Raw genomic sequence first — 27,289 nt, 5'->3', positions numbered from 1 at the left:
TTATTTCTTCTTCTTTTTTTTCAACGTTTATTTATTTTTGGGACAGAGAGAGACAGAGCATGAACGGGGGAGGGGCAGAGAGAGAGGGAGACACAGAATCGGAAACAGGCTCCAGGCTCCGAGCCGTCAGCCCAGAGCCCGACACGGGGCTCGAACTCCCGGACCGCGAGATCGTGACCTGGCTGAAGTCGGACGCTTAACCGACTGCGCCACCCAGGTGCCCCTCTTCTTCTTTTTTTAAAAAAAATTTTTTTTCTTAATGCTTATTTATTATTGAGAGACAGAGAATGAGCATGGGCGGGGCAGAGAGAGAAGGAGACACACAATCAATCCGAAGCAGGCTCCAGGCTCTGAGCTGTCGGCACAGAGCCCAAGGCGGGGCTCGAACTCACAAACCCGCGAGATCATGACCTGAGCCGAAGTCGGACGCTCAACCGACTGAGCCATCCAGGCGCCCCAAGGCTGGACTGTTATTTCTGAGATGGGAGGCGATGTTCCAGAACAGGGAAGATGGGAGAGGTGGAGAAGCTGGGGAAAGAGGGCTTGAGTTCTGGCCCTGGCCCCTGTACTCATTTCTGAGACCTCAGTTTCTTCACCCATAAAAGGGGGATCACCATGTCTGCCTGGCCCCCCTCACAGGGCTGGAATGAGGCTCAAGGGAGACACTGTGGGGGAAGGGAGTTTGGGGCAGGGATTACACTGGGCTTGTTTATATGAGCAACCCCAAATTCCCGGGGCCCAGACACATTCTGTCAACTTCCTAGGCCCGGGCTGGGCAGACGTCTCTCCTCTGGGCTCCCACTGTCCCTTCTCAGAGCCCTAATCCCAAAGTCATGCATCTTTGTGCACCTGTTTCCCTATCTGTTCATGTTCTTAGGGGATGAAGACCTCTCCTACGAAGGGCGAGCTCTGGGCCCCGTACTAGCGAGTGCGGACAATGTGGAGACGGTAACACAAATTGGGGTGCAAGGGGGAGAGCTCGCAGAGCAGCATCGTGGGTAAGAACGCAGGCTCCTGAGCTGGACTACACTGGTTCAAATCCCAGCTCTGTCACTTCCTGGCTACGTGATCTGGGCAGGTCCCTAATCCCTCTGTGCCTTAGTGTGTCCGTCTATAAAATGGGGATGATGATGATAGACCCTTCCTCACAGGTTGCTGTGAAGGTGAAGGGGAACACAGTAATCTGTGGAAAGCCCCGGAGGGTGTGTGATCCTCAGGAAATGCTACGGCCACAGTTTCTTGGCTGTTTCCCCAAAGTGAGCCCCAAAGCAGGGCCAGCCCTTGTTCACTCTGGGATCGCCAGCATTCGGGACAGTGCCTGGTACCGAGGAGGTATTTAGCAGACGTTTCTGGAATGACTATTGGGGTTCCAACGTTGCAAACTGGCAGACGCTGTGCCTTTAAACTCTGAATTTGAACATCTCTGTTTGGGGCCTGCTCAGTCCAGTTGACCACAGTCACCATCACAGCCGAACATCTCACACATGTTCCTCACCTCCGTTACCAGCCCGGCCCGAGAGCGTGTGAGTTTTCTGTGGCCCTGTCTCCAGGGGGCTGGCATGGTGTGGCATTCCCCCATTTCTAGAGCTGAAAGAGGGGACTGAATGCCTGGGCATTGAGCCAGACTCAAATCTAGCTCTATCCCTACCTGCCGGGCGACCTCAGGCTTTAACCTTTCTAGGACTCAGTTTCCCCATCTGTACAATGGGGCTAATAATGATCCCCACCTCGGAGGTTCCCAGGAAGATATAATGAGATCATGAATGTGCTTACCTCACGGTGCTACTGGAGGCCGGGGGTGGGTGCAAGCACGTGCTTGCTACGGTGACGGATACAAAATACACGCTCAATGCCTCTTCCGAAGACGCGACCTGGGTGTGTTGACCCAGGAGTGGTGCCAGGCACTGCTGAGCCTCGTTTATATCCCAAACTGGGGCGTTAGGCAAGTGAAAAGGGGGGCTTTTAATCATTACAGCATCACAGGCGTGGCCAGGGACTGTCCTGGGCAGACGGGAATATGTGGCCACCTTCTTCTTAATACTCAGTCATCCTTGGGACGCCTCGCTGGCTCAGTTGGTTGGGCGTCTGGCTTTTGACTTCGGCTCAGCTTATGATCTCACAATTCGTGACATCAAGCCCTGCATCGGGCTCTGCGCTGACAGCGTGGAGCCTGATTGGGATTCTCCCTCCTCCTCTCTGTCCCCCCCACTCACACACTCTCTTTCTCAGAATAAAAAAAAAAGTAGTCAGTCATCCTTACGGGAGAGACACATTATTATCCCCTATTTACAAATGGCACACTGAGGCACAGAGAGGCGAAGTAACTTTCCCCAAATCACACAGCCAGGAAGCAATGGAGCTGGTATTTGAACCCGGCAGTCTGCTTCCTGAGCCTTGTTTCTTGTTTGTTCTTCCACGTGGACCAGGCTTGCAGTGGGGGAAACTCTGGTCAGTTACTTTCTGGGATCTGCACTGGCATCTCCAGCTTTCCTTGGGGTCTGGGGTTGAGTCCGCTCACTCCCCCAGGGGCCTGCAGCAGGGAGATGTCCTTGCATCTGCAACAATGGTTCCCCTGCCCCCACTCCAGCCGCTGCTCCAGCCCGACAGTCACATCAACAGAAGGAGCCCTCGGTGGGCATGTCAGCTGTCAGGTCAGGCTGTCACCGCTTCCCCGGGTGGCGCCTCTTGGGCAGATTCCAGTTCTGCCCTTGAAGCCTGGCTGCCTCTGCTCCCGGGAGCTACAGATCAGTGAGCCCCTCCCCCCCACCAGAGACCACCCCTGAAGAAAGTCCTCCAAAGGAAGTGGCCACGGTTAATTCCTGCCCCTTTCTCATTACCGTCACAGTCACAGATCAACAGGCCTGGTAACCCACGCCAACCCCGAGTCCCCTAGAAATGCCAGGGCATCCTAAGCGGTCCCCAGCTGGGCCTCTCACCTACCTTGGCTTTTATGATGGTGCAGTGCAGGGAGCTGTTGTCCTGGTCGTAGAGAAGACTGAACTCCAGGGCACCCAGGGTGGCTGAAGGGGGCAGAGGCAGGAGCCGAGAGAACATTCATTCAGTCACTCAACAAACATTTCCTGAGCAATTACTAGGTGCCCAGTCTGGTCCAGGCATTGAGCCTACAGAGAGGAAGACTCGGTCCCTGCTCTGGACTCGCCATCCTGGTAGACCCTCCTCTACTTTGGAGCCCTCAGCACACCTGTGATCAGTGAATCGGGTGTGCAATTGCCAAGTTAACGACTTCCCATCCTGCTAGATTGAGAGCCCCACGAGGGCAAGGGCTGTGACCGTCCTGTTCACTGCTGGGCCCCCACTGGGCACAGTGCAGGAAACACAGTCGGTGCTCACTTACTTGCTAAAGGAATAAATGAACCTGGGCATTTGCCGTTACCTCTGCTTGGAATACTCTCCCTCTAGATCCTCACGTGGCTGCCATCTTCTCATCATCCACATCTCGGCTTAAACGTCACCTCCTCAGGGAAGCCCTCGCTGACCACTCCATCTAAAGCAGCCGCCCCCGTGGCCATTGCCTTTATTTCCTTCCTGCTGTGCTATCTCTATTTGAAATGAACTCATTTGTATGTTAACTGTTTCTCTCCACTAGAATGGTAGTTCCGTTAGATTAGCCATCTCGGCTGCCTTTTTTTTTTTTTTTTTTTTTTTTTTGGCCATGGTGTCTCTAGCACCTAGAATAGTTTGGGGCACATAGTATGTACTTGATAAGTACTTATTGGTTATAAAGATGAGTGAATGAGTGAGTGAGCGGTATATACAGCCAAATACAGTATAGGATTGTTATAAATCACTGGGGTCAGCTCGTAAGAGGGACAGATACAAGCTGGGAGGGATCATCTAGGCTCGGCAGGTCAGTGAGGAGACACTTAAGGCCGAAGGAAGGAGCAGTGGATACTGTTCTGGGCACAAGTGCCAGTGTGCAGAAAGGCAGAAAGGTGGGCCAGACACAGTGTGCATTTCCGAGGCAGGAAACAGTTCGTCGCTCACAAGGCGGTGGACCTTCCTACGCTCCTTTCCCGAGACCGCAGACCCATGACCCATGGGAGAGCACAGGGGACAGAGGGGACAGCTGATATTTCATCCTGATCTATTTCACCCAGCTGATCTGCTACAGCAATGCGACCGTCAGCCCCTCCACTCACTGGCCCTGTGAGGTTGGACGGGTCCCTGAAGCTCTCGGAGCCTCAGTTTCACTATCTGCGAAATAGGAAGCAACTACTCCCAGGCCGAGCAGGAAGACTCAATGAGCACGTGCACGGAACACACGTAGAAAAGCGCCCGGCATAAAATAAGCAAGTATGAACTATTATTACTTCTGATGTGCATACCTCATAAATAATAATTCCTCCTGTGTGTTTAGGACTATATAATGATAACGACTGCCTGTTTTACCTCCCAGGGGGTACCTCAGTTTACCATCCCCTCAGCTCCGTGCGGGAGGCAGTATTTGCTTCCCACTTCACAACAAGGAGTGGTGACACGGGGGGGCCAAGCCACGCCACTGATCACGGCTGTTCGTCCACTTCTTCTGAGTGGGTGCGGTCTGTCCCCCTGACTCGGAGCCCCTGGGACGCCCCCAACCCCACAACACATGTTAGATCCAGACACGTGTCCTTCCACGCCTCCCTCCAGCTCACAACGGCCACCCCAGCTCTCCTCTGCTGCTCCACACACACCCAGGATAAGTGCCACTGCGTGTGTGTGTGTGTGTGTGGGTGTGTGGGTGTGTGTCCCTAGGACTTCGGGTCCGAGTGGGAGAGGGACACAGCAGGCATTATATAAATCACTGAAGGAATGGATGCAAGAGGAAATGTCTAGAAATATTTGAATTATGGTTAAAAAATTACTTTGAGAAGACACACAATAAAGAGTTTTGGAAACTAGTAAAACACACACACACACACACACACACACAAACACACACATAAATGTAGAAGTGAGATGCTGGGTGGTATAATTCTGCTTGACTTGTGGACCCACCAAACACTGAACATCTGAGCATTGTCGATGTAGTTGAATTGTACTCTTTAAAGTGATTTAAATGAAAAAATGAAGTTTCAAACAGAGAGGGAGGCAAACCATAAGAGACTCGAATGAGGAGAACAAACTGAGGGTTGATGGGGGTGGCTGGGGAGGGGGGGAAATGGGTGATGGACACTGAGGAGGGCACTTGTTGGGATGAGCACTGGGCGTCATATGTAAGCGATGAATCATGGGAATCTACCCTCAAAACCAAGAGCACACTGTATACGCTGTATGTTAACTAACTTGACAATAAATTATGTGTATATATATATATGTGATTTACATAAGTTATGTATATATATATATATAAAAGTGATTTACATGGCAACTTTGATCACAACTTTTCATCACAATAAAAAACACACAGCACCTTCTCTTTAGAAAGCGGAGGTCATTTTTTGAATTCAGCAACATAAACTTGTATCTTTATAACTTGATTGATACAGCTTATTAGGCTTGGCATATTGGGGGGGCTATTCTGATGTCCCCGGGGACGACACCCCGAAGTGACTTTCCCCAAACACTCCTCCCCTAAGTGCCACCTACTTGCTTCATCCGAATCGTAGCTGTTGGCTTCTTCCTCCTCGTCCTCCGGGGGCGGGGGCTGGCGGGCAGGGGCCACGGCGGGCTGGGGAGCCGCAGCAGCCGCTTGGGAATAGGGGCCCGGTGGGTGGCCCCCTCGGTCCTCCCTGGCTCCAGCTGCTGAGTAGCCCCCAGCTCCCCCTGTTCTGTCCTCCCGGGCTGGGGCGGTGGCCCCTGCGTAGCTGGGCTCACCGGGAGCCACCTCTGCAGAGGAGATGGGGAGAGGGCAGGAAAGAGGCAGCTGAGCCTCTGTGTCTGTGTCTGAGCCACTGTGGCAGCATTACCGTTAGTGATGAGCGACTACTGTATACTGGGAGCTTGGCAAGCCTTGCACCAGAACTACCCCGGCCCGGCCACAGAGGATCACCATATCCAGTCGACGGGGATGGGGTGAGGGGGGGTGGCTCACGATGTCATTCACCAATTCTCAGAATGTTGCCTTTGTCAAAACCACCTAGGGAAGCTTGCAAAAATGCAGGTTCCTGGGCCCCACCCAGACTGAGTAGGCAGTGCAATGGGGCCCGGGAGTCTATGTCTCATAACAAGTCCCAGGAGCTGATTCAGATGTGGGCAGAACAGACCTCAGGGGGGCACTGATCAGCGGTGTGGTTCTGCAGCCAGACAGCCTGGGTTTGAATCTCTGCTGTGTGACCTGGGGCAAGTTACTTAAAGTCTTTGAGCCTCAGTTTCCTCGTCTGTAAAGTGGGAATTATGACACTGCAGGCACTCAAGAATATCGGCTAATATTTTAAAAATTATCTACTACATGATAGGGGTACCTGGGTGGCTCAGGTCATGATCTCACAGCTCGTGAGATCATGTCCTGCATCGGGCTCTTCACTGAGAGAATGGAGCCTTCTCTCTCTCTCTCTCCCTCTCTTCCCCTTCCTTGCTCAGGCATGCACGCTTTCTCTTTCAAAATAAATAAATAAACTTACAAAAATATATAACCTACTACATGTATACTACTTAACACAGTACCTGGTGAGTTAGGAAGCAATGATTAAGCTGTAGCCATGGTAACCGAAGATGATGCATAACATCATATGCAAGAATCACGGTCACTTAGCATGACCTTAATCCACTCCAGGCCACGTGCTAGAGTTTTATGTGTATTCGTTTGTCTAATCCTCCCATCAATTCTGTGAGGTAAATCCTTGTATTATTCCCATTTTATTTTTTGTTTACTTATTTTCGAGAGGGAAAGAGACAGAGGGTGGGGGGGAGGGGCAGAGAGAGAGAGGGAGACACAGAATCCGAAGCAGGCTCCAGGCTCTGAGCTGTCAGCACAGAGCCTGACGCGGGGCTCGAACCCATGAACCATGAGATCATGACCTGAGCCGAAGTTGGACGCTCAACCGACTGAGCCACCCAGGCGCCCCAACTCTCTATTTGTTTTTAAGAGAGAGAAAGAGAAAGAGACAGAGCGAGCAGGGGAGGGGCAGAGAGAGAGGGAACCACAGAATCTGAAGCAGGCTCCAGGCTCTGAGCTGTCAGCACAGAGCCTGATGCGGGGCTCGAACCCACGAACCATGAGATCATGACCTGAGCTGAAGTCAGGCACTTAGCCCACTAAGCCACCCAGGCATCCCTCCCATTTTAGAGATAAGGAAATTGAGGCCCAGGGAAGGAAGTTAAGTGACTTGCCCAGCGTCACGTAGCTGGGAAGTGAAGGAGCCGGGATTTGAATTCAGGTTAGTCCGTGCTCTTAACCACTGTATGCTCTGTCCTTTTCTATTTAATCTTGGTAAGGAGTATCTAGAGTTTTGGAATCAGGGGGTCCCTTAGAGCTCATCCGATGGGTCTCTGGGCACAGCTGGGGAAGGCCTGGCAGCCCGGCTCTCTCACAGGAGGTGGGAGGGCGTGGCCACTGGACAGGTATGGGAGGAGGGGGAACACTTGCCTGGTCTGTGATCTGGAAAGCGTCCTGCTGGCCCAGGGCTGGCTTTGCCGCCTCCTGGAGGCCCTGAATGGGGAAAAGAGAGAGGGGTGGAGCACAGGTGGCATGATTTCCCTGTTCTTCCCTCTCCCCCCTCATGTCGGGGGTGTGGACACAGGCCTGGGGGCAGCAGGCGATGAGAAGGAGCCTCCAGGGCTGCAGGAATGGCCCCACTGGGGACTCTGGGGTCAGAAAGGCCTGGGTTCAAGCCCCAATACTTCCTTCCTGGGTCTACACAATGAGAGTGCCTGTACCTGCTTGTCATGTTTCACGGGCTGTTATGAGGTTGATGGACGAATGGAGTAAGGATTGCTTGTGAGGGGACGGGCAAGTTTATACCCGGAGTCCCCCACTGCTACAGGGCCATTACTGGTCCAGCGGAATTTTTACAACTACATTTCCCAAAGCCTGGGATGGGGCGGGGGGAGAGCCGAGGGGGCATGAAAGATCATTCAACCACACAGGGAGAGAGTCGCGTCAGTTTCCACTGCCCTTCAATACCATCGTGGAAACGTCTCATTCAGGTGCCACTTTGTCCCTAACTTTTGTGAATTTCCCTTCTGAGCAAAAAAAGGACAGAGCTCGGACTCAGAACCTTCCTCAGGCCAGCGTACTGAGAACCTCACTGTGTTGTTTAATTTTCATGACATTAACTTTTAGAACTACCTTCTGCAATGGGTTGAATCGTATTCCCCCAAAGGATGTTGAGGTTCTAGCCCCCAGTCCCTGGGAACGTGGCCTTATTTGGAAGGCGGTTTCTTTGCCGATGATCAAGTTAAGATCACGCTCTGTCTCTGTCTCTCAGAAATGAATAAACGTTAAAAAAAAATGGAGCAAAATGTTAACAGCACCAACGAGGCATCGCTCCTGTTGTTTCATGCAATCCACATTTGTTTAGATTTTCCCATATGACTCGTCTCTTTGGCCACCAATTTTTCCTGAATCTCACACTACTGCTCTGGGAACCATGTGCCCCCAACATTCCCTTGAGAGGAGTTTGGAGATAGCGAGTTCTCTCAGTTGCATTTTTCAAGCGAACCAATTTGAGGAAAGATGCGAAGAAATGGGAGAGCAGGAGGCAGATGTATGAGGTAAGGACGGTGACGGAGAGTGACCCGACAACGAGGAGGGAAGGGGGCAGAGGCCGAGGCACTTCATGCAGGTAGGCTGCTTCTGTCCGGCCCCTGCTCCACCTGCCCGCCCGGAGGGTTACTCATTCTGAGGGTTTGGCGGTGGCTGTGGCTTTGCACGAAGCCAGAGGGCTCTGCAAGCAAGGACGGGAGGTCCCAGGGTCACAGCTGGGTGACAGGTGGGGTTGGGGCGGCAGGTACCTGGCTGCCCGGGCTGTGGAGGGGCTGGGCTCTGCACGGAGGCGGGGGCCGGTCTGGAGGCCTGGACTGAGTTTGCCCGTCGCAAACCTGCAGGGGTAAGGAAAGGAGACAGCCCGTCATGTCACACACACACACACACACACACACACACACACACACAGTGGACACGGGAGGAACCTTGGGTCTGGTCAGCTGGCACGAGGTAATAATGCCTTCTGGGTTTGAACTGAGTGCAGGCTCCGATGCTCTCTGCTCCTCCAGACCCTCTCCTCCCCCTCCGGTGCCTTCTCTCTTTGCAACACTCAGATGCCCTGAACCAGGTCACAACAACGACACGGGTGTTGAAAAGGGAAGGATGTCACCTCCACCTGTGTGACCTGGCACAAGCGACCTATCCTCTCCGGGCCTCGGTCTCCTCGCCTGCGAAATGGGGATAAGAGTACCTACTTTTTAGGGTTGTGGTGGAGATGCTGCAATGCGATACAGGCAACGTGCTCAGAACAGCACTTGGCACGGAGTAAACACCGAATATTATTATTATAATTATTGAATCTGGTCTCTATCTTCACATGGGCCTAGCTCTGCATCCCAGTTTCTTGTATAAGCTGTGTGACTTTAGGATGGTCATTCACCCTCTCTGCATCTCTGAGCTCTACCTACTGATGATAATGAGTTGTCATATATTTAATGCTTACCATGTTCCAGGGACTTCACATATAAGAGGTTGTTTAATCTCTATACCCCATGAGGTGGGCGCTGATTTACCTCCATTTTACAAATGGGGAAGCTAGGCACAGAGGGCTAACCTCTCTTGCCGGGTTAATGGCAAAGCCAGGATTTGAACTCAGGCATTTGGTCTCCGGAGTCTGCCTGAGACCAGGAGGTGCTACTGTCTCCTCCAGAGCTACTGGAGGATCAAATGGGATAATGTACACAGCAGGTCCTGACATCCAGAAGGCATGACATTCCTGGAAGAAAGTCCTTTCTCACTTCTCTGGGCTGGATCCCGCCTTTCCTGAACTCAGCCCTGTGTCACTGGACAGATGCTTGAATGCTAATGACAGAAGGTGCTTTGCCACCGCTGGCTGGGGGCTGACCAGTCCCTCTGTCTTGTCCCTGGGTCCTGTAGTAGCACTGTGCTTTTGTTCATCTGGGTCCTTGTTCATTCCTTCATCCATTCACTCACTCATTCAACAAGTGTTCATTGTCTACGAACTGCCCATCCTGATGGACAAAAATCACCTTAATTCCTCCAGGAGCAGATGGCCCAGTCAGAGGAGGGAGGCAGACACTGAAATAATGAGTTGATAAAACAGTGATAACAGTGAACATCCACTGAGCGCTTCAAATGTGCCAGGCCGTGAGCCTCGCCTCAGGGAGCCCTCACAACTTGACGCCATGCGTAGCGTTATGGTCCCCGTTTGCGGTCAAGAAAAGGGAAGCTAAGTGTGCCCAAGGTCACGTATGTAGGAAGTGGCTAGGACCTCCGACCAGGTTCACCCGGCTCCAGAATCCCGTGAGTAATAATGCACACCGGCCCTCACGGCAGGTCAGGCTCTGTTCTGAGATCTGAGGTTTTAGTTTACTTAATCCTTTAGAGCAACCCGAGATAAGAATGATCACCATTATCATTTCCATTTGATAATAAAGGAAAGCCCGGTGCCCCGATCTGTAAAATGGGAACACCCAGCTGGGATCTGACCCCACACGGTCTTTGATCTGGTATTTGTGCACTTGACATTGAACTGAAATGGCCATACAGGTAAAGAAGTAACATCACGGGGGGATGGAGGTGAGGGGTGACCTCTGGCTGGGGGGATGGGGACGCTTCACAGTGAAGGTGGCCTTTGGATTTGGAGTTTGGGTTTTTCCAACCCAAACGGAGGTTGTCGATGCACAGGTGACCTCTGTAGCATAAAGCAAAGTCAGGATAACTCTGGTTTATTCCATGGCATTAACTCCAGGTCCCAGATCTGGAGAGAAAGGGGCCCTGGGAGGCATCGGGATTACTGAATGGAAGATGCGGAGGTCAGCTGATTCTTGTCAAGGATCTGGGGCCCGAGTGGCAAGTTGTTCTCAGCGCTCCTGGTGGGACCCCCTCTGGGGCTTAGGCTCGTCACTGAGGGCTCCCGGCATGACGGAACCTTTTCTTACACAGCAAGGGCAGCTGGGCTACAGATCAGGAATGGTCGCAACCACCCCTTCCTCTGATGGCACAAAAAGGGTGGCACAGACATGTCTGTGTTTTGGAGCAGCAGACCCCTCTGACCGACCTCAGTGCCACTAGGTAGGATTTGCATTGCCATAGCTATGAGATGTGTGGATAATATAAAAATTGCAAGGCGCTGGCCCTTCCTCTGCTCAGGATCCTTCTGCGGCTCCCTGACACCCTCGGGAAAAAGTCCAAACTCTTTTATCTGACTTTTCAGGCTCTCAAACAATGGTTCTCAAACTTCAGCATTCACTGAAATCACATGAAGAGTTTGCTTAAGAAGTGCAGCGTCTGGATCCCGGTCCCAGAAATTCTGATTTCGTAGGTCTGAAACGCGGCAGAGGAACCAGTGTTTTTAACACTCACGTAAGGTGCCTGGATCTGCCGACCGCCTGTCTTCTGCTGCTCTCTCAGGGAGAGGGATTCTGGCTACAACACGCTTTAGATGGTGACAAGCACTGAGTAGAGCTGTGTGTCAGAACTCTGGGGACTCAGAGGAGGGAGCAATGAACTCTTCTCAAGGTGAAGCAGGGCGGATGCTACAAGTTTCACAGACGAGGGGACATTACAGTGACTCGAGGGACAGGGGATCCAAATCTGGCTCAGGAATACTGTGTGACTGCCTTTTCCCTCAACAGGCAACATAATACACGGGCTAAAAGCGCAGTCTTCAATATACACAAGTTAACTAAAAATAGATCAAAGACCTAACTGTAAGAGCTAAAGCTAAAACCACAGAAGTCTTAAAAGAGCACATTCAGGGAAAATGTCACGACATTGGCTTTGGAGCGACTGTTTGAATATGACACGCAAAGCGCAGAAAACAAAAGAAAATGAGAAAAATTGGACTTCGTCGAAATTAAAAACTTCTGTGCATCAAAGGACACTATCAATGGGGTGAAAAGGCAACCCACAGAATGGGAGAAAATATCTGCGGATCATAGATCTGACAAGGGATTAATATCCAGAATATATAAAGAACTCCCGTAACTCAACAATAATAAAACCAACATCCCAAATGAAAAGTGGGCAAAGGACTGGAAGAGACATTTCTCCAAAGAAAATATATGAACAGCCAATGAGCACATGCAAAGATGCTCAATGTCACAAATCAGAAACATGAGATATTGCTTCACACGCATTAGGATGGATACACACACATACTATATATATACGTGTGTGTATACATACATATATATATATGTGTATGTATACACACATACATGTATATATCCTACATATACAGACACACATGTATGTATATATAAGCGTTGGTGAAGACGTGGATTAACTGGAACCCTTGTATATTTCTGGTAAGACTGTAAAAATGGTGAGGTCACTGTAGAACACAGTATGGTGGTTCCTAAAAGATTTAGGCATAAATTTACCATATGATCTATCTATTCCATATATATATATATACACCCCCAAATTAAGAGCAGGAACTCAAATCGATACTTGTACACCAATGTTCATTATGCACAACAGCCAAAAGGTGGAAACAGCCCAAATGTCCATCAACGGATGAATGGATAAACAAAATGTCTACCCACAAAAGGCCACATACTGTGTAATTCCATTTATGTGAAATGTCAAGAATAAGCAGATCCATAGTGGTCAGTGGATTCCAGGGGCTGGGGGGGGGGGGGATGGAATGGGGAATTAGTGTTTAGTGGGTACAAGGTTTGTTTGAGATGGTGAAATCGTTCTGGAGATGGTTAGTGGTGATGGTTGCATGACAAAGGGAATGTACTTGGGGCCCCTGAACTATATACTTCGAAGTACTTGAAACGGCAAATTTAATATTAGTGCATATTTTTTACCACCATTAAAAAAGATTTTTTTAAAAGCATCGTCAATAAAAACTTCACCTCTGGGGGCGCCTGGGTGGCGCAGTCGGTTAAGCGTCCGACTTCAGCCAGGTCACGATCTCACGGTCTGTGAGTTCGAGCCCTACGTCGGGCTCTGGGCTGATGGCTCAGAGCCTGGAGCCTGTTTCCGATTCTGTGTCTCCCTCTCTCTCTGCCCCTCCCCCATTCATGCTCTGTCTCTCTCTGTCCCAAAAATAAATAAAAGTTGAAAAAAAAAACAAACAAAACAAAAAAAAACCTTCACCTCTGGAAGGGGAAAAACAAGAAGCCCAGGCCTTAATGTCGGACAGACACGGGTTTCATTTCCATCTGAACCAACTGACAGCTGTGTGACTTAGGGCAAATGGCATCAATTCTCTGAGCCCAGTTTCTCCATCTGTTAAATGGGAATAATAGGAATCTTCGCAAAAGGATTTGGGGGTATGACAGGGATCGAATGAGATGATGTATGTGAAGAGCTCGGGACAATGTCTGGCACATGGTAAGCACTCAACAAATATTCCATGAGGTTGTAGACCTGAGAAATTCTTCTTTTTCTGTGAATCTGAACCATAGGTTCACTAGGGGGTGTGCACAGTGGATTAAGCACAAGGTATGTGCCCGGCTCTCCTGCCAAGAAGAAGAGGGACTAAGGGCCTAAGCTATACACCCACTATTCAGGAAGAGAAGCCAGAGGTCAACATGGGACCTAAATATTCAGCCCATCTAACTTGGGACCTGGTCCAAAAGTCCAAGTCCAGGAATCAAGGATTCCCACCATCATGCACTGTCGCCAAATAAATCCACTCTGAGTGCAGCTGGAGGTGCTGGGACCCAATGAGATGAGAAGCGTCCTGGCCGTGCTGACCTACCCCATCCTCGTGGACAGCAGAGGATGCCGGCCAAGAGAAGAAAGAACTTGGGTGGGTCTGTGAGAGGGAAGCTTCCCTACTGTACTCAAAAGTACGTTGCATTTTCCTCAGGGCTTCCAGGGAGGAGGGCAAAAAACCCACATTTTCCTTACATTTGGCGTTAGAGCAGGAAAGGGATATAACCCAAAGTATGGATGTGCAGGGTAAGAATTGTTTCTGAGCTCTGTCTTTCCTCTACCATAGACTAGAACCAGCATCTAGAACAGAGCGTGGCACACAGTAGATACTCAACAGATACTGAATGAATGAATGAATTAAAACATTGTCCTCCCCGCCCCCCCCAACTCCTTTTGATTCTCCTCCTCCAGGAAGCCCATCTAGATTTGCCCATGTCTCCTACCTGCTGGGCTCCGGCTGGAGTCAGCGGCAGCCCCACCGTGGCCATGGTCCCAGCTCTCTGAGTCCCGGCTGGATGAGCTCATGCGTGCCTCGGAGGCCCTGCGCACAGGAGGCCCATAGCTTCCTCGCCCGGGGGCAGAGGCCAGGTCAGGACCTGGAGGGAAAAGCATGTATTAAATGGAGAAAGGACAAGAGAGGGATGGGATAAAGTAGAAGACAGAGCGGGCAGGACGTACCTGTCTTCTGACCTGGGCCCCTCCGGTCTTCCGTGTCACCTGGAGAGAGAGAGATGAAGAGAACTTGTTTTATGGTTTCTGGAGAGCTGCCACTTAAGGAACACACAAAGGGGCCCATCGCCACCCCTAGGAACTTTTAAAAAGTGAACTGAAAGTCCCTTCTCCTTTCTTCCCCTGTGGCGTAGCTCCCGTTTACAATCTCACATGATTTCCTTGGCATGCACACGCACATGTGAGCACACACAGGCTTCCAAAAGAGCAAACTGGGATCCTCGGTCGATGATCACACAAAATGTTCTAGAATGTGTTCAGTTGATTTGATCTTCCCCAGGACTCACTCACCGAGCATGCTCCAACCTCAAGTCCTTTTGCACATCACATTCTCAAACGTTCCACGAGCCCTCTCTACGCTTCTCTCCAAACACCGTCTCCGTAGACAGCCCTTCTGTGGCCACTCCATCCAACACAGACCCTCCTGCCCACGTCTGTCCCCCTCACCCGCTTCATTTTGCCTCTGGCTGTCATCACCACTGATATTCTATTATATTTGCATATGCTGTCTGTCGAGTATCTGTTTCCCCCAGTAGAATTTTAGCTGTGCGAGGACAAGGAGTTTGTTCCATTTATCACTGTGTTCCTAGGGCACAGAACAGAGCCTGGAACTCGTTGGGCATTCAGTAAATATTTGTTAAAAGAATACTGTAAGCTCCTATCATGGGCATAATTCAAAATCTATCATACACATTTACATCATTGGATTCTAAAAGACGCCTAACATAGCATGGTATGGTTAGATCATAATCCATTAGACAATCCCATTAATGAACATTTGGGTTTCTCCAGTGGTGCTGCCATAGAAAATGGCACATAGAAAGTGATACAATGAATATACTTACACATAGATCTTTTTATATTGGTCCTTTTAAACCTTTTTTAATATTTATTTGTTTTTGAGAGAGAGAGACAGAGCACAAGCTGGGGAGGGGCAGAGAGAAAAAGAGACACAGAATCTGAAGCAGGCTCCAGGCCCAGAGCTGTCGGCATAGAGCTGGGCGTGGGGCTCGAACTCACAAACAGTGAGGTCATGACCTGAGCCGAATTCAGATGCGTAACCGACTGAACCACTCAGGCGCCCCTATATTGGTCCTTTTATTGCTGTTAAATATATTCCCAGATAGGGATTGCTGGATCAAATGGTATATACACTTCAAATTTTAATAAATTCTGCCATAATACTTTCCAGAAGGCTGGAGGTGACTTATAGTCCTACCAATAGTTTATAGGGTATTCATTTCCGCCACATTCATCAGCACTGGATGTTATTACCAATAATTTTTTAGGTGGCACTGTGCAACGCTGGTGATGTTACTTCTTTCTAGCGACGTGAGTGGGTGTCACATCAACCGTAGTCTTGGAGTTAATGCTTTGTCCAGAGTTTATGTGATAAGCTAATTCATACTATTTATGTGCGTATGTGTCTGTGTCTACGTGATTAACGTGATATAACATTGGCCAACATTTACTAAGCGCTACATCGTGCAAAGCACTTCCCATGTAGTATCTCATATAACCTTCAAAATAACCCGGTGAGTTATTCAGCCCATTTCATAGGTGAGGAAAGAGTCTCAGAGGGCCAGGCGACTTGCCCAAGCTCACGCAGCTGGTAAGTAGCAGAGAAATGAGATTCAGGTCCTCCTGGCCTCAGATGTCCCAGATCTTGACAGTTATGCCATGTAGTCTTCTCAGCCTACAGGGAATAGTGCTTAACCAGGAAGAAGGAAGTCTTGGGGGTGAGTGTGGGGGCTCCTCGGGGATGCGCTGTATATTGAGAATTTGGTATTTCTCTGCCAAGGAGCAGAAATTGCTCATGCCATGTCAGGAGGAAAACATTTGGTGAATGCCATGTGGGTGCCAGGCACGACCCTGGGCACCTTGAGAAGTCATCTTACAGGAGGCATAGTTGGACATTTGAACTTTTGAGACCTTCAACTATAACTTTCCTTTCAGAAACACTGCCTGCGCTCAACTCCAGAACCGTCATTCAGACCAGATTTTATCATTTAGTGTTAGCTGAAATTATTACAGGGGCCTCATCTGGTCGGACCTAATGGTCTCCCTCAATTATGATATGTTTTGATAGCAGTGGCTTCTTTTCCTTTAACTTTTTTTTTTGCCTCTCCCTTTTATCATCATCATTTTACTAATTAATCATAATACTTGGGTAATAGGGATAATATCCACAGTCATGGTAATTTCCTTTTATGAATTCCCCTTTTGCTCAACTTTCACTTTTAATTAGTACAATTTCAGATATGCTGATGGTTGATAGCAGAAGTAACAGGGACAAGGAAGGCCTTCTCAGCAAATCCCCCTCGGGCTCCAGTGTGCATTTTGGTGACAGAAGTCTCTCAGCTTCTAGTTTTAATTCCCACCTCTGTTGTACCTCTAAACACTCCATCAGGGATGACAGCGAAAGCTTTTGGCAGCCTGACATTGCTGGAGACTTCCCTGTTCTACCCTCTTTTTAAAAACCATTTTAAATTCCACTATTATACAATAGTATTATTGTGTAACACTATACGATACAGTGTCACATTAGTTTTAGGTGTACGATAGTGAGTCAACACTTCCATACAACACCCACTGTGCGTCATGACAAATGCTCTCCTTAATCCCCATCGCTTCTTTCGCCCATCTCCCCACCCTCTCTCCTCTGGTAACCATCAGTTTGTTCTCTATAATTAGGAGTCTGTTTCTTGGTTTCTCTCTCTCTCCCTTTGCTCATTTGTTCTGTTTCTTAAACTCCACATATGAGTGAAATCATATGGCACTTGCCTTTCTCTGACTGACTTATTTAGTTCTGCATTATACTCTCCAGCTCCGTCCGTGTCGTTACAAATGGAAAGATTTCATTCTTTTTTATGGCTGGGTAATATCCCTGTGTGTGTGTGTGTGTGTGTGTGTGTGTGTGTGTGTATCTCACATCTTCTTTATCCATCATCAATCTATGGACACTTGGGCTGCTTTCATATCTTGCTTATTGTAAATAGTGCTACTATAAACACAGGGGTGAATGTATCCCTTTGAATTAGTGTTTTTGTATTCTTTGGGTAAATACCCAGTAGCGCCACTGCTGAATCATAGAGTAGTTCTATTTTTAAATTTTGAGGACACTCCATACGGTTTTCTACACGGGCTCGCTATGCTACCCTCTTGACAAAGGTTCATGGTGAGTTGTGCAGTGGACATAGGGGTCCTAAATCCAGAGGCTGGCTGTTCACCAACTGGGTGGAAACACAGTCATGATGTCAGGACATCCTCTAGGTACACCAGTTAGCCAAGACCTGTCCGTGGTCCTGAAAGGAGAAGCTGTTTCGTTGTACCTCGGGTTGGAGCCCGGGCAGCATGCTTGGGCTCAGGAGTGACCTGCTCAGGGACAGCAGGCTCACTGACAGGCTCCTGGGGCTTGGTCTTCCTTATAGGCATAGGCTGTGGGAGGACCTGTTTGGGGAATCCCTTGAAGAACCACGCTCCAGAACGCTTCCACACCTGGGGGAGGACAGGGAGAGGATGAAGACATGGCAACCATGGACTATCAGCCCTGCCTTCATGAGTGCCAGTTTTTACCTTTGCTCCCTGCACTCAGCACACCGACACACCACATAGCCTGTCACAACTCCTCTTTGATTCACACAACAACCCCAAACACTCCGTAGAGAGGGCCTGAGTACACCCATCTCCTGGATGGGGAAATTTGAGGATCAGAAAGGTGATGAACTAGTATAAGGCCACACAGCACCTTTCACCTCTTACACGCGGTGAGCTCCCTACGTCGAGGAAGAGTCAAGTCACAGAAGCGGGAGATGAGAAAAGAACTTCATTCAAACACTCACTGAACAGTCCTGCCAGTGTTCACAGCTGAGCTGGTTCCTTGTTACCAATCCCGTAAGACCTACAGCTAACCAGGCTCCCCAGCCCTCAATGGCCACCCTGCTTCCCGCCTGGCAGTGAGGAGGGGGGGAATGGACAAATAGGGATGGTGACCGGTCCACTCACCTCTCTCTGCTCGATGCAGATTTTACAGAGCCACACGGAATGCGGGCGATTATTGGAGGTCTCCACCCCACACTTAGTGCAGACGTTCTGGGGACAAAACATAGCCCAGTGCACACTCACATACGCCAGGCTCCGAGCTGTCAGTGATCGGGGCCAAGGGGCTGGGAGGCAACAGAGCCCCTCTCTCTCTTGGTGGATAGAAAGAGCTGGAACTCCCCATTTCTCACCTCCCTCTCATGACCAAGGCCAGCTAGGATTAAAGTTCCAATTTGAGTTTCGATTTCCAATAATGAGAACTGGAGTCATCCTCCAGCACTGGATGAGTATATTCTCTGGAATTTTCCAAGAGTCCCTGTGGGGTCTGAATTTTTGGCATCCATATGGGGGAGATCACTGACATGATTTTTAAAGAGGAAAGCCACATACTTATTTTTTCTCTCTTTCCCTTTTGTTTTTTTTCTTTCTCTCTTTCTCTCTCTCTCTCTCTCTCTTTCTCTCTCTCTCTCTCTCCTTCCCTTTCCTTCCTTCCTTCCTTCCTTCCTTCCTTCCTTCCTTCCTTCCTTCCCACATGAATCTGACATCACCTAGATTATGGCTGCAGGTTCAGCTCCTTGAAGAGGAGGAAGTTACCTGTGCAAATGCCATGACTGTGATGGAACATTATACTTTTGGCTGAGTTTCCTGGCAGTCAAGACAAAATGGAAAACTGAATAGGTCATGGAATTTTTACTATGTGCCTGACTGCAGAAGACAAGTTTTGGGGCATAAACTTTCCCCAATACCGCATTCTAAATGCTAAGTGGGACCCCAAGCAGGAGATGCCAAGTGACATTCTGGATGTCCCCAGCTCACATGTTCCCCTGAATTCCTTTCCGGGGAATTCAGGCAGACCCAAGGACAGGTATATCTGCGTCCTGGAACTGTCACGTGCAGACAGCTTGAGGAGAGGGTGCAGGGTGGAGGGAGACTCCCTTAAATACTCAAGAAGCCCAATGGCCCTAACTGGGCTGGAGAGGGGCTTTCTAAGCCAGGGTAAGAGGATGCTGGGTAAACCTTCCATGTTCACACAGGTGTAGACACCTGCCCAGCATGTTCTTTAGCCTGCTAAGCTACGACCAGGATACCTGCAGGCTCAACCATAGCCTACATCCTGTCTCAGGTTCCCATGTTCATCCTAGATGGAGCTGAGCTCCAAGGGGACAGAGGGGTCAGAACATCTTCCAGAAGAGGAACCAGGGTTCAGGGTTGCCTAGAAGATAGCTGGGCATGGGAGCATCCCCAAAGGAATCATATTCTGGCAACTACCGTTCAGAATCCAAGCTCCGTCCCCAAGACCCAGGGTCCCCCAAGGCTCGAGCCCAGGCTTAGCCCCCTGCATGTGATGAGAAGGGCAGCAGGGAGGAGGAGGATGATAGTACCTTTTTACAGTCCTCACACACCACACAGGTGGAGCCCAACATCCCCAGCTGTTCTCCACACAGTATGCAGTGGTTCACCCCGTCCCCAGCCACGTTCTTCCTCATGTTCTCCAGACGGTCCACCAGGCGCCTGGAAGCAGACACAGAGTAATGAGGGCCTCATAGGACCGGGGACCACCGGCATCTCCTAGTATCAGGCTGATGGTCTTGACCTTCTCTGAGTCATGGACTCTTGGGTGTCTGATGAGGACTCTTGGACCCTTCCCCCGAAAAAGGCACGTGTGCATGAAATTCTGATACGTTTTCAGAACACCACAGACCCATATCCCAGATCTCCCACCTCCTCTATTGACTTCAGATCAAACACCTTCTCTAGGCTTACTATCTCACATCACCTCCTCCAGAGAAAACTGCCTTCTGGGCTCCAGATCCCTTTATCTAATTGTCGACGTGACGTCTTCACTCGGATGTCTCCGTTGCCATCTCAAAGTTTAGTTTCAGCTGCTCCTCATCTTGGCTGTTCTCCAACCCCGTCCCTAGCACATCTGCTCCCATTCTCAGGAGGGAGCTGGACCCGGCCCACCCCTCCAAGGACCGGGTTCCCGCTGGGGGCACCACGGGCATGAGAACCACCGGGATACAACTTGGGGATCAGAGGTTCTAGAAGGACCCTGGGAGCCACCTGATGCTGACTCTCCCCACAAGCCTCCTCGCTCCTGCCATCCCCTCAAAGTGCTCGGATTTGCAGTGTTAAAAATAGCAACTTCTCCCTTTGTGTTTCATTCAACAGAGAGCCACTCTGTCCAGGGAAGAGCCAGGAGCAGCCTGCGGGCTCCAGAGCCTCTGCTGTGACCCAGATTGGACGGAGCTGCTTCGGCAGGCAGGGTGCACAGAGCCAGAGGCAGCACACTCCTCCTTTCCTCCCCCTCATCTTCCCTTCCCCCTCTCCCTGTGTTTTCCCTAGAAATTGTTTTTACAGGATGATGGGTGGGGCGGTAACCAGGAGCAAGCCCCCCAGTCCACGGTCTCAGATGGCCTAGAATAACAGTAGCCGATGTGTACTGAGCACTTAGTACGTGCCAGGTACAGAGATAAGCACTCCACATCGATTTTCTTAAGGACTCCTTCCAGTAGTACTATACGCTGAGCACTATTCTTGTCCCCATTTTCCAAATGGGAAAACTGAGGCACGGAGAGGTTAAGTGATTTACTCAAGTCGCACAGTTGGGAAGTGGAGAAAGCTGGGATCCAGACCCAGGCAGTTTGTCCTGAGTTCCTAGTTCCTATTCTTTTTATTATTATTATTATTATTATTATTATTATTTTATTTTGAGAGAGAGAAAAAGCACAAGCGGGGAAGAAGCGGAGAGAGAGAATCCCAAGAAGGCTCCACACAGTCAGGATGGAGCCTGATGTGGGGCTCAAACCCACGAATTGTGAGATCATGTCCTGAGCCGAAGCCGGACGCTTAACTGACCGGGTCATCCAGGTGCCCCCTGAATCTCTGTTCTTAACTGCAATACACCCTGCTGTTATGTGTCAAGCAGAGCCACGGGGGTCTTCTGGAACACTCTGATCTCCACCCTGCTGGATCCTCCTGCAGACCCTACACCAAGGGACCCTCAATGATTGGTAGGTAGGTACCAACTCACACGCACCCAGTTACCCTAGCTGGTTCTGTCCATCTCACTTCCCTGAGCTTGGGACAAGACACCCAACAGCTGCCCCATCATTTTGTTTCCCAGAAAAGCCCTTAACAGAGGATTGAGAAAGCTGGGGGTTAGCCTTGGAGCTGGACTCTCTGGGCTTCAGTTTCCTCATCTGTAAAACAGAAGGAGTTGGGTCATCAAGCTGTGCTTTACGGCACCCCAGAGCCCCTTAGAGCCAGTTGAGGGGCCGTGCACTGTAGTGGTGGGGTGATTCTGAGGGGCCAGAAAACTGCACTTCATCCACAGCATGTCTGCATTTATCCATTCTGTTTGTTTGTTTGTTTGGAATTAGATTTCCTTTGGAAAGCCACAGTTTGAAGAAACAGCCTGAAGTTGTCTAGAGCAGATAAACTTCAGGATGCCTTGCAATGCTGCAGAATTATAACATGTTATGAGACGATGAGGCAAGCTGAAGGGAGGCAGGGGATGGTAAACGCATGGAGACATTTTTCTTGTCCACACCCTCTTTCGTGGGTTGCCTCCAGCGTGCACTGCCCTAGCCAGAAAACGGTTAGATTTTGTTCTCCTCTATCAGCGCGGGTCCCAAAGCACAGAGAAGGTGAGAGGCTTGCCTGGGGTCGCTCCGCCAGGGCTAGAATCTAGTTCTCTGTGTCAGTAAATCATCTTTGCTTTCCATGAAGCCCTCCCGGCTTCCTGCCTCAAGTCAAGCCCCAGGAAGACAGCACGGGACAGGTGACCCAATTCCAAACGGCAGTGCGCTTTGCTTAGGAAACTTAAGAGGCTTTCCTGCCTCCTCTTGTAAAATCAAGGCCATGGATTCACTCACCACTTGCAAAACCCACACGAGAGCCTCCACCAAGATGCCTGTTCCTCCCACAGTTCACTCCTAAATGCCGAAAGGCGCCATTAATGGGTCTTGTATGGGGAGTGTCTCATTAGCTTCTCTCAGTGCAGCAAATGGCATGGAAAAACAACAGATTTAAGATCATTATTCAGATGTCTCAGCTCAGGAACTCTTGTTATTTGTGAATTCAGTAGAGACCAGTAAAGAGAGAAGCATGTGGGTGGGAGGCACAGACCTTCCTTCTCTGCTCCCAGATCGGTTGAGCAGGGGGTTTCCCGCAGCCTACTCATTTTGACATCCTCTCTGTAGCCCCAAATGCCGGGGCCTCGACGTGGAGGGCTCCGACAGCCAAAGAGTATAAACTCAGAAATGAAACTGTGCAGGAAGCTAGGTCAAAATATGTCACGAAAAACCATGAAGACAAGTGGGTCTTTATCCCGGTGATAAAATATTTCAGTGTTTTTACCCCTGAAGGAATGTTTGTTGTCTCGTCTCGGCGGGAAAACCCTATATGCATCATGAAAGATGTCTGCAACCTTCCATGTATGTCAATCACCCAGACAGCGTTCAAAAAGAATACCAACCCGTGGGCCCCCGACTCTAAACCTTCTCAGCTATGGATCTGCTTAAGCCTGGTTTCCAGTATTTCAGCATGCGGCCCTGTTGAGAACCACTGCATGGGGGGACGTTCTCAAAACTTACGGCGCCTCTAGAGCACCTGGGGAGAGTGTTTGACACACATACGATGATTCTCTGGGATTGCGGTGGGGCCTGGGAATCTGAATATTGAAGCAGCTCCCTCTGTGATCCTGAGGCTGGGGAATTCCGGGCCACACTCTGGTAAGCACTGTAGTAAGGAAGGAAGCAGTCGGGCAAACTGCACGGGTAAATGCTCTCCTTATGTTAAAGGGATGAAAACTCCCAAAACCCAGGATGTAGAGTCAGGGTGTGAACTTGGGTTTGGAACATGCTCATCTGAATCCCTGCATGGTGTGCACTGGGCAAAAAAGAAAAAAAAAAATGAGAAAGGAAACACCCAAAGAGTCACAGTGATAATCACTGGGTGGTGGGATTATAAGGAAGCTTTATTTCCTTCTTTAATGTCTCCATCACCCACCCTCCTCAAGCACTCAATTGTCTGGACTCCCTCTGCTTCTTTAATTTTCCAAAGTGAACATGTGTTGCCTTTTCTTTCAAAATGTTTATTTATTTATTTCAAGAGAGAGAGAGAGAGAGTGAAGGAGAGAGTGGGGGAGGGACAGAGACAGAGGGAGAATCCCAAGCGGGGTACTCGCTGTCAGTGCAGAACCTGATGCGGGGCTCAACCCCATAAACCGTGAGATCATGACTTGAGCCAAAATCAAGAGTGGGATGCTTAACCGACTGAGCCATCTAGGCGCCCCACGTGTTGCCCTTATATTAGAAGAAAAAGTGCATTTCTGAAGATAGGGAACAGATAAGGCAGGGTCAAAAGCCATGGGTTTGAATCCTACCTTTTCTCCAGTCAATGACCTTGAAAACCCTCTATTCTCTGGGTGCCCTTTCCCCCAGACGTTAACGTGAGGGGTTAGATGAGGTGCACCTCAAGTTTCCTCCCATGGGCAGCTTTCGGGGAGTCTCAGATCCTGAGGCTGAAACATCCAGATTTCCCTGGTGTTTTGAAATAGAAGATCCCTCAAGGACTAAGAGAAGGACCGCTCTGTGTCAGCAGCCTGGTGTTTGCCTGTCTAATGCCTCCACATTAAGTGCCCAATTAGCTGGACACCGTACATGGCTGTCACTCTCTAGTTATGTCTTTACATGCCCGATTAATTTTATGACTACAACTCACGCCTTGCATCCAGGAAACACATCCATCACCAGCCTGGACACTTAAGGGGAGCCGTTGGTTACTCAGCGAAGCCGAGTGGGCACGTCCCCTTTCCCAGGATGCTCCCAGAGGTACCAGAAAGGGTGCATCTCTTCCTCTAGGCATCAGCGGACAATCCCTGGGGCTGGCGGGAAGGGGTTCCCAGCTTGGTCTGACCTTGCTATCCGAATGGATGCAGATGGGCTACTCATTCATTCAATTATTTACGGAGCACCTGCTATGTGAGGACCCACCTGGGAGCCAAACAGGTGAGTCCCTGTTTGCACGGACCTGACATTATAGCGAGAGACTCGGGCATTATCGAAATCATCATAATCATGCTATAGTAAAGTTCTCTGAAGGGCAGTTATGGGCAGCTAGGAGAACGTGTAAGAGAGGGACGTGAACAGTGAGGAAGGGGCCTCGGAGGAAGTGACCGTAGAGCTGAGACATGAGGATAAGGAGGAACTGGACCAGTAAAGAGGGCTGAGGAAAAGTACTAGGAACAAGAGGGAACAGCATGTGCAAAGTACTTGAGAGATGTTCAGTATGGCCAGTGGGCTGGATGGTGGAAGATGAGGCTAGAAGGATGGGCAGGGGCTGCTCCGTGCCATATCTTAACAGGATACCATTACCGGGTTTTAGGTAGAGGAGACTCAATCTCCCCCGTTTTGAGACAACACGTGGACGTAAGAACGGAGTCCATGAGAGGATCACAGCAGTGAGGACTTCGGAGCTGTAGTGGGTCCAGGCAGAATGAGGCAGGTGGGTCCCCAGTCTTTGTCTACCCATGGGGCTGGACCAGGTCTCTTGAAACTACTAGATTGTCCCCTGTGGGTCTAACTCAGTATGGCCAAGAGTACACTCACAAGAGGACCTAGAATTCCCATTGCCTGAGACCAGACTTTGAGGATCTGCCCTGTGTTAAGTTTCCTATTGCTGCCATAACAAATCACTGCCAACTTAATGGCTTAAAACAACATATATATATATATTACCTTCACAGTTCTGGAGACCAGATGTCTGACACAGGTTTCACTGGCTGAAGTTAAGGTGCTGGGAAGGCTGCGTTCTTCCTGGAGCCTCCAGGGACAAACCTGTTTCCTTGCCTTTCCCAGTTGCCAGAAACTGCCTACAGTCCTTGACTCATGACCCTTTCCTCCATCTTCAAAGCCAGCGGTGTGGCAATTTCCAACCTTGCTGTGACTCTGACCCTCCTGCCTCCCTCTTATAAGGACCCACGTGATTACATGGGGTCCACCAGATAATCGCCACCCGGGTCATATTTCCGACTGATTCACATCAGAATCAGACTTCAGCCGTCCTCTCCACAGCAAGGTTGGGGCAATATCTCCCTGCCTGGCTGTGGATGTCAGACAAGCCAAGCCTGGGACTCTGCAGGATCCCAATCACCTTCTCCTGGCGCTCACGCTCAACTCCAGGAAAATGCAGGTTCCCTACTTGTGGGTACACATGCGCACACTTGCAGAATTTAGACATAGGCAGGGACACAAGGATTGGGGTGCCAGTTTGGGGGTGAGTTTGCCTGGGTCTACATTTGGCCCTGCACTTCCTCGCTCTGTGACCCCAAGAAAGTTACTTAACCCTTCTGAGCCTCTGTTTTTCGTCTGTAAATTAGGGAAAACAAAATCCTTACCTCCCAGGACTGTTGCAAAGATGCAGTGAGAGTGTTTGTAAAATTCCCCAGAACACGGTAACTACTGAGTAATGGTTGCTGTTAATTGTTTCTTCTAGAAATTTGTGGCTCCTATGGCTCCCCGGTCTCACACTTCTTCTGTGTAATGAGGATGCTATCATCTGCCCACGGAACCTGTCTTTTGAAAGCTTTAGAAGGAGCTGCAGTGCCTAGAAACTGACACGGAGAGCACACGTACCCACAGGTGAACACATGTGCCCACAGGCACACCTGGAGAGGCACATGGCCACGTGCACCTGTGAGCACACACACGCTCGCACACACGCGCGTGATTGTACCTCCGGGCAGAACACATCTTCACACATACGGCTATCCCTCCACCACCCTCGCCGAGAGCACAGCCCCATCTGGCTGCCTTCTGCAGACAAGGACAGAAACCAAGTCAAGGACTGAACCGACACCGCCTGTTTGTAAAGCTCAGCCTCCCTCAAAAAGTCCAAACTGGCTTCGGAAGCATTCAGGCGACTACTTCTGAGCTTTCAAATGCGTATTGCTGCAGGGCTACGGATGAATGTTGAGGAGAAGGCTAATGGGTGTACAATTACACCGGGAAGTAGGCTTAATGTGGCATGCTGCGGGGCTGGGGCACCCTGCCTGGGAGGCGTGATGGCTTTGCGGGCGATTCCTCAATCGGGGAGGGAGATGGCGTAAAGCCGGGGCTGGGTCCGGGCGGCTGTCTTTAGAGCAGCGGTAGGTTGGATTACGCACGATTCATAAAAACACAGCAAAAGGGGAGGGTGGATGTCATGTTGTCTCCCTGTCTCTGTTTCGTCAATTCCAGAGTCATGCTGTTTTTCCCTCACCCTAATTTCCCAGCTGGGGGTGGGGTGGGGTGGATATTACCGTTAAGTTTATTAAACTTGGCGTTTTCTTAAATCAAGATCAGATCATTTGCTGTGAATGGGGACATGGCTGCTCTGACGACGACTGGCCTGAGACTCCACTGCCAAGGTCTCGCAGAAACCTGTCCTTAAGTGACTGAGCTGCCCTATCACGAAGCCATTCGGCTGGCATGCGGGTGCGAGTATCTCAGACTCATTAATTCTCACTGTTGTTTATTACTGGCGACACCTGGGGAGCCGTGGATCCTAATTTCTCTCCTTGATGGATTGGTGAATGGGATTCCTGCCTGGGCCTCAGCTCTTCGGGGAGGGGGGTCACCTCGGCTCAGAGTTGGAGACGAGGGAGCCAAGAGAAAAAGACAGCTGGAGGGTTCAGCCGAGCTAAGGTAGTCAGTGCCGGGTAAGGTGCTGGGTCATTAGAAACCCAAT

General features: G+C 50.0%; 1 protein-coding gene across 5 annotated transcripts in view; it reads right to left on the bottom strand.

Annotated features, from left to right (window-relative positions):
• RPH3A (rabphilin 3A) overlaps positions 1–27,289 on the bottom strand; it is a 273,122-nt gene that overhangs the window by 19,591 nt on the left and 226,242 nt on the right. For all 5 annotated transcript variants that reach the window (XM_043557655.1, XM_043557654.1, XM_043557653.1 and 2 more), the window contains 9 exons: positions 19,939–20,068; positions 18,521–18,607; positions 17,848–18,013; positions 14,465–14,503; positions 14,230–14,382; positions 8,896–8,982; positions 7,529–7,591; positions 5,590–5,829; positions 2,941–3,020 (listed from right to left, as the gene is read on the bottom strand). In XM_043557655.1, the coding sequence (XP_043413590.1) occupies positions 2,941–3,020; positions 5,590–5,829; positions 7,529–7,591; positions 8,896–8,982; positions 14,230–14,382; positions 14,465–14,503; positions 17,848–18,013; positions 18,521–18,607; positions 19,939–20,068 (1,045 nt within the window). The remainder of the gene's footprint in view (positions 1–2,940; positions 3,021–5,589; positions 5,830–7,528; positions 7,592–8,895; positions 8,983–14,229; positions 14,383–14,464; positions 14,504–17,847; positions 18,014–18,520; positions 18,608–19,938; positions 20,069–27,289) is intronic.

This window comes from Prionailurus bengalensis, chromosome D3 (genome assembly GCF_016509475.1).
Source record: "Prionailurus bengalensis isolate Pbe53 chromosome D3, Fcat_Pben_1.1_paternal_pri, whole genome shotgun sequence".
Taxonomy (NCBI): domain Eukaryota; kingdom Metazoa; phylum Chordata; class Mammalia; order Carnivora; family Felidae; genus Prionailurus; species Prionailurus bengalensis.
This window is presented reverse-complemented; position numbering and strand designations above follow the sequence as displayed.